General features: G+C 38.7%; 2 protein-coding genes across 2 annotated transcripts in view; one reads left to right on the top strand and one right to left on the bottom strand.

The window, feature by feature from the left end:
* Positions 1–7,370, bottom strand: part of LOC138047536 (all-trans retinoic acid-induced differentiation factor-like) — an 18,993-nt gene extending 11,623 nt beyond the window's left edge. The window contains exons 1-4 of the mRNA XM_068894427.1: positions 7,094–7,370; positions 1,081–1,149; positions 859–942; positions 102–220 (exon numbers count right to left, since the gene is read on the bottom strand). Coding sequence (XP_068750528.1) covers positions 102–220; positions 859–942; positions 1,081–1,149; positions 7,094–7,323 — 502 coding nt within the window. The 5' untranslated portion in view covers positions 7,324–7,370. The remainder of the gene's footprint in view (positions 1–101; positions 221–858; positions 943–1,080; positions 1,150–7,093) is intronic.
* A 22-nt stretch (positions 7,371–7,392) lies between these two features.
* Positions 7,393–7,500, top strand: part of LOC138047539 (intraflagellar transport protein 172 homolog) — a 41,925-nt gene continuing 41,817 nt past the window's right edge. Inside the window, exon 1 of the mRNA XM_068894430.1 lies at positions 7,393–7,500. This exon is cut by the window's right edge and continues 30 nt beyond it. Within this exon, the coding sequence (XP_068750531.1) occupies positions 7,492–7,500 (9 nt within the window). The 5' untranslated portion in view covers positions 7,393–7,491.

Genomic DNA, 7,500 nt, shown 5'->3' on the forward strand with positions numbered 1-7,500 from the left:
TAAACGAGAGGATCACATCAATCTTTCGGCATACTTGCAACAGCATTTAACTAAGAATAACAAAAGTTTTAGTTTTTAAAGGTTTTAATATAAATAAGTACCATTAAGAATTTTGCAGGAGTCTGCCCTCTGTCCTTTACACCACCTTTGCGAACCATTAACATAGGAACTCTTCCACAGATCATTGCCTCCTGTGCAATTGCACCTTTTTGGCAAAACCCTACAATGAAGATGTTTATTGAGAAAAAAAATAAATAAATAAAGATCATTCAATACTGAGGTCTCCGAACTCAAATTACATGGGGAAAACTCGAGGGGCCTAACTCATAATGGGGCAAAACCACTGGCTTCCATTTCAGGCATCATTGTAACTTTTGAGCAAAGATCTCCACCTGTCTTTTTTCTCTTTTTTTTTAGCCTGAAATTATTTTATTTCTGCCACTTCATACTTGGCCTCTGTTGTTTACAAAACTCCATGTAAAAAACAATCACTCGCAGTTAACGTTCTTCAATGCTTGAGTCGGTTCTCGTTAACTCCCGGTATGTACAAACTGATTGACAAAATTTACATTTCTCTTTCTCAGTAAATTCTAATTACAGCGCTATTTTGAATAATGTTGAATCCTCAAACCACTTGTTTTATACGATGTCACGAACCTAGGATGGCAAAGAATTGTGAAGTTCAATCTGGAAGAAGTTGAAGTCCATTTCAGAGTTTGCAATTTGGTTGTCTAATTCACTGCTTGGTATTAGTATCCAATTTCCCAACGGACTTTGCAACGTGGCACGGTAAAGTAATGTGAAATCAACTGTAAGTTTGAAAAGGTTGTTTGATTATTATAAACATTTAATACTTACACTTCTGAGAGATTTCTGAGTCCCTTGAAACTATTCAAAAATGTGCTGCAATTACACTCTAAGTCAGGATTATCCGATAAGTATCTGAAACAGAGCATGGTCATAAAAATTAAAAAATTCAATACATTAACAGATGCAATTTGTAGCTTTTGTTACTTTCAGATCACATAAATTCCCAAATATGTCATGAAAGCTGTTGAATTTTTTTTTTTTGATACTTACATCCAACTTAATGCTTGAACATGCTTTAGTGTGGGCATGATTGTAAGTGAGCAGTTACTTAGATCCAGCCTACAAAAAAAAATATAGCATGGAATTTTTATCTTTACTGCCAAAGAACAAAGAATGCTGGTACAATCTATGTAGTTACTGTAGTACCATCAGTAGTATTTGGCTTCAGATATTTTCGGTAGTTTTAGTGCCTCAGAAAATCACGCTTGTGATGCATGACCACTCCAGCAAAATGCATCTAATTCTGCAAGGTTAAATATTGTGCATGGTTGCAAACATGAAGTGAATTTTGTTATTGTTAATTAATCAAAGGGTTACCACCAGACCTTCTCAAGTATGAAATGTAAAAATCGTGGTTTCTTAGGGAGGACGCTCCTGTTAACAATGTTCACAGGACTACAAAAAAAAACCTGTTTCTAAAAGTATTACAACAGATCCTATGCTTAGTCCTTTTGGTGAACCTTTTAATTATCTTGGTGGTTTGCATGGAGAATACAGTATCTTGAAATAATATGTATTTACTTAAAGTGCAGATTACAGACAAAAGAGAGAATTGATAATTAGCAATTATTGAATGAGGCTGAGTAGGATATGAAGAATTCTGCAGGTCGAGGAGGGTGTTATCCACCAAGGCCAAAGGCCGAGGTGGATAACATCCTCCCAGATCTGCAGAATTCTTCATATTCTATGAAAGCCAAATTCAATAATTGCTTTATTATTCATTCAAAATATTTTCCTTGCTCAAACTTCTAAACCTACTCGCAGCCTTTTTTCTGCTCAACAAAAATAACACAATCTCGTCCCCAGCTTTTTCGGTCAACGGTTCAATAATTTGCAGCGGACTGCACTTTTGACGTCATTGATTCAATATGACGAAGTTTCTTTACAAATGTGGTGAACAGCAGCTGGCTATGGTGAATTATGCGTGTGGTTTTAACCAATCAGAAACGGGGAAATATTTTGAATGAATAATAATCGCACTTATCTAGACAATTTAAGCAATATTATTGTCTGTTATAGACATCTGAAAAATTCGACATGGTTTCAACAGGATTCAAACCCATTACATTTACAATGCTGGTGCAATGCTCATTCACTGCGAGTTCTCCATGGGAACACATGGGCCCAACAAATTGCCATGCAGCCAACTGTGTTGCTTCATACTGAGCTCAGTTGGTAAAGCATTGCATCAGAATTGCAGAGGTCATGAGTTTAGATCTTGTTAGAGCAACCTGAATTTTTCAGGTGTCTATAACAGACAATAATAATGCTTAATTTATTGTTCAGATAAGTGTAAGTATCACTTCTCTCTATTGAATACAGCATTGTGTGGGATAAGGATGTGAGTTCTGCGACACATTTATCAAGTGGACAGTCTATGCTCAAGAAGGACCCCTCAAAGGCAGAGCAACACAAGCTAACCAATAATTGTGTGTCAAGTGTTTTGCCGAAAAAGGTTGCCATGGTTCAATTCATTTATGACTGAGCAACAAAAACCTGGACTCTGCTATTAAGCCTTTGTATTACATACTAGCTACTGTGAATGATCTTACATCCTGTTTCACAAAAGCAAAGGTTTCAGTGTCTTGGTTGCAAAAAAAGTTTTTTGGAAGCTTAAGCTTTCAGAGGGCTCCAGTTATTTAAGTACATTTAATACCCCACTGGGTGGATTTTCGCTGATTAAGGCAACCATTTGGCATTTCTTCCACACCCTAGGTATATGGCAACAAAAGTGAATGAAGCAACCAAAGCTCTCTGGGAAGAAGTCAGAGTGGTGATTTTCTAGTACACAGTGGCCGATAGGAATTTAACAACATTTCTGGAAAGGTGCCATAAGTCAAACCTGACTCTTAAACCTCTGAAAGTCAAGCGCCACCTGTCAGGAGCAAGTTTTTTATCGGTCATTTGTTAACTGCTGAACGTAACATTTAATATCCTAACAATAAATTAGATCCATGCTGTTGGAGAATGCCTATCCAACAGACGTGACATCACAGAAGACATTTTTTGGCATGGTTTATCACTTAGCAAAGTTTCTTCCACTCCTGTTCACTGAATTGGAAGCTCTGCGTCGTTTTGCTAAAGATGCCAAATGGTGCTGGCTCTCAGTTCACAATAAGATGTGCTTTCATATGTGAAGCTCCAGTGCTCAAGTTTTATGACCACACCCAAGCAGTTACAGTTAAAAGTAATGCCTTGCTCACTACCCTACTCCAAGGAGGTCAGCCAGTTGCATTTGTCTCCAGGGTACTAACCCTACCGAACGTACTGTAACTGTGCTCAAATTGACAAGGAACCTACCTTTCTCAGTAATCTTTGCATGTGATCATGAGAACCTATCTATTTGTTGATACCTATCCATATGGTCAGGACATTGCTCATGTCAAAATAGATCAATGATCTCAAGAAGCTATCTATAATAAAGACCTTGCCTATGCCCTTAAAGTGGTACTACGACCAAAAAAAACAATTCTTTTTTTTCTTTGGATTTCAAAACTACGTTAACTAAACACTACCTGACCCAAGTTGTAAGTCCTGATTTTGAATTAAAAGAAACCTGTCTATTTTAACTGGAGTTTTCTTATTTATTGGTCCGCCATTACTAACTTTAAAATCTTGAGAGAACTGGGTTGAGGAGAAACTGATGTCAAAGATTCGCTAGTTTAAGGCAGCAATGCATGTATACGAGGCTGAATTAATATGCAGCACGGAAGTTTCGGGCTTTTAGACTTTTAAAGCCGTGTTTTGCATATATAATAAATTGAGTTTAAACGCTGAACTTTTAAGCTAGTGAGTAAATGATGTCATTTTCTCTAGATCCAACCCTCCGAGGTCTAATCGGTCAGTTTTGAATGTGAGTAATGGCGGACCGTGAAATCCAAAACTTACACTCAATATAAGCAGCCTTTGGATAAAACTCAAAGCTCAAGATTTTACCAGTCAGGTGTTAAGCGAACACGGTTTCAAAATCTGAAGAAAAAAAGGAAATGATTTTTTGATCATAATACCACTTTAAACATCCCAAGTGAATGCTGGTGTGCCTTCAGCAATACAACATTGATATAAAGTACCAGAATAGAGAGTAAATGGTTCTGACCACAGTATCCAGAGCCTGTGTGGACCACCTAAACCCACAGACACTGGAAATGGTTCTGGTTGATGATTTGCCCATCTGTGATGCATGCCACAACTTTAGATCCTGATATCCGCTGAGAGGCTCAAGAACTCAAGCCGAGATACCCGAGAAATCAGACCCCATTTACCGCGCTCAGTTGGTTGAGTGTCGGGCTTTGAACCCCAGCCGGATAAACACTCAGGATCTTAAAATAACTGAGGAGAAAGTGCTGCCTTTGTAATTTCATTTGCAAATGGTTAGACTTTCAAGTCTTCTCGGATAAGGACTATAAACCGTAGGTCCTGTCTCACAAATATCTTCTATGTTCTTAAGTTCCCTGTGGGACGTTAAAGAACCCAAGCACTATTTGAGAAGAGTAGGGGATAAAGTCCCCGGTGTTGTGGCTGTCCTGTTCTCTCCAGCAGAAGTGGCCGGCTTGGCGGTGATGTCTCTAAAAAGGCTTGTAGTGTATGAGGCCACCTAAGCAGAAACAGCCACAAGTCAAAAAGGGACTTTGCCGAGTGCTGGAAAATGTACTAAGATGGAGATGTAGATGTAGACATTTCTTGTTTTTAGAAGAAATTACTGTTCAAGCTTGTTTGCTGTTTTGGGATGACCGCATCAATGTATGCGCAAGGTTAAGAAAACAGATGGTACTTCAGGTTAGGAATCAAAGGTTGCTTACATTGTCACAGAAGGGAGGTAGCCGCTGTCACAGTGCCTTACAAAATGCACACCTCTCATTGTCCCAGAGATCTCCAGGAATTGTTACCATGTCCATATACATCCGGCAGAACAACTTGTGCCAGCTCATCCATGCCCAATCATGCCTTGGCCATGCCTCATGCAAAAACATCAACATTGGACAGAACCTTCCTTCATTCTGCGATTAGGATATGGAACGCACTCCCTGACACCGTGGTGGGAAAAATTAAGAGTGACAGTGTTCAATCTTTTAAACAGCCGGTTAACAAACATATAATGTCACTTGTTGGGTAACATTATACCTGTCTCCAAAGGTCTGGCAAGCTCTCATATATTAAGAGTTAATATTTGTTTTTTTCGGGATACTCTTTTCAGATATTACTTTTTCTGAGCAGCAGTGAACCATTTGATTAGTCTAATTTGGAACTCTCCTAGGCAGGGACACCTGAATTAGCTATTGTTTACTTTTGCACAATATATACAAAAAACAACAAAAAAAAAAGTGCTGGCCTCAGTTGAAAGCTGAATTGAAAATTTCATCCTCAGGTGTGACATCTGTACCTCATTCAAAACAGAGCAACCTTAAGAACTGTTTACCTCCCAGTGGCCACTTGTAGATTTTACTTTGTCACGCCAGACGATATTACTTGTAAATGGGGGGATCCTCGGGCTTTGAAGGATTAAGGCTATGAAAATAAACTTGGAATTGACTTGCTACACCTTGATGAGTTTGAGGTTTTTGCCCTGAAACTGCTAAAAATGCTGCCAAATGGCAGTTTTTACAAATAGTATCACTTTGAGGCTGAAATGAACATTTTTGACAAGTTTCCCATGTCAGTACAATTTTGACTGAATGGGGGACTTTTGAAAACCTGATTGCACTGATTATCATTCATTTTTTTAAGTTGACAAGCTGGAGACGACAGATTACAGAAATTACTTTATTTTATTGACTAGTGGAAAATGGAATCATAATGGAATATCAGAGATTGCCCAGATTAGTCCACAATGCGATGGTTTTCCAAGTTTGCTGACGACTAGCATTTTCAGCGTATCACCTCAGGACTTGCCTCACATCTCTCAAAAAACGGAAAGATTAAGAAGATATTTGAAAGTTATGCAGTGAAATCACTCTTTGTCCACAGCAGCTTCATATCCTTGGGCTATATACTAGTACAAAATCTCCAAGCATGTACTCTGTAAGTACCATGTCAATATTTGCATAATTATTTGTTTCCATTGAGGCACCCTGCAAGCAAAGCCTTTCCTTTACTTGCTCGATTTTGGCGTTCGCGAGAAAGACTCTGTATGAATCAAGTAAGATCTTTATTGAGTATGTGCTGCATGTTATCACTGGATACAGTTTCAAACCCAGGTCTAAGTGCTTGGCTGCTAGCAGATCTCGCTAGCATCTTGATTTTTCATGGTACAGCGGGCTCAATTATAACCATCGGTTTTATCACAAAACGGATGCTCACACTGGAAAACCAGTTTGACGAGAGAAAGCAAGATTTGACTAGTACAGAAGTTTGGGCTTCAGTGGCTTCCTTTTCTCCTCATCAGTAAAGAAAAAGACAAAAGGAGGCTCTGCTCGCAGGGTGCTCTTGAGGTAACTCAGTTGATACAAAAAGCTGAGTGATCCTCATGAATAATTTTGTGGTTAAAATGCAAAAGGTCCTTCCAAAGAGCAACTTCATCTGCCATCCTTAAGAAGAGTGAACGACCCTAGAGTGCGTTACAATCGAGTGTCGTAAAACCAAAACCAAAGTAATTACTTTGGCCAATCAAAAAGGGCGGAGACAATCAAGTAAACCAATCAAAACTCTAAGTACTTACACATAGCTGACAGAAAGCGCGGGAAAATGTGCGCGTGCAAGCCAAGATGGGTTTTGGTTTCACTTCTGATTGGTTGAAAAATGGCGCGAGAACTTTGAACCAATCACTGAGCGAAGTAATGCAAAACCAAAGCAATTCGCTAATTACTTTCGACACTCAATTGAAAACCACTCTATTGCACGTCTATAAACTGTATAAATATAATCAGAAGCTCATGACCTGTGCTTCAGACTGATATAATAAAATGGCAGATGACATTTTGCTCTTTATGCAAGAAGTTAATAAAAACTCAACCTTTCAAAACGCAGGTAGAATTCGATACGTCTATTTATTCTTGCAATGGCTTACCCAACAACAACCCCATCCTTCACACAACATCGTCCCCACATGGTTTCATTCAAACTGTGTTTACTGCACGAGCTTGTGGTGTTGTCACCTTGACAAGACCGTTTGCAAATCGAAAGTTGGCTTGGATCTTGCGTGAATCCCCATTCGAACCTACCAAAGCTTGTCTTAAAAGAGAGCAAGGAAAAGAGCAGTAAAAAATTGGTGTAGAATACGCAAAAATTTGAAATCATAATTGCTTGCAATCGAACTGCTTTGCCTCCATTTCAAAGATGACCTCCTGAAGGTCATGTGACTGATTGAGCATGTAACTAGGATACTGTCACAAAACATGGCGACTTCGTAGTCGTCGATAACTTATTACACGATTTCTTTATTTGAAGATTATAAACAGCACAAAAATGCAACTT

The sequence above is a fragment of the Montipora capricornis genome, chromosome 4 (genome assembly GCF_036669925.1).
Source record: "Montipora capricornis isolate CH-2021 chromosome 4, ASM3666992v2, whole genome shotgun sequence".
Lineage (NCBI taxonomy): Eukaryota > Metazoa > Cnidaria > Anthozoa > Scleractinia > Acroporidae > Montipora > Montipora capricornis.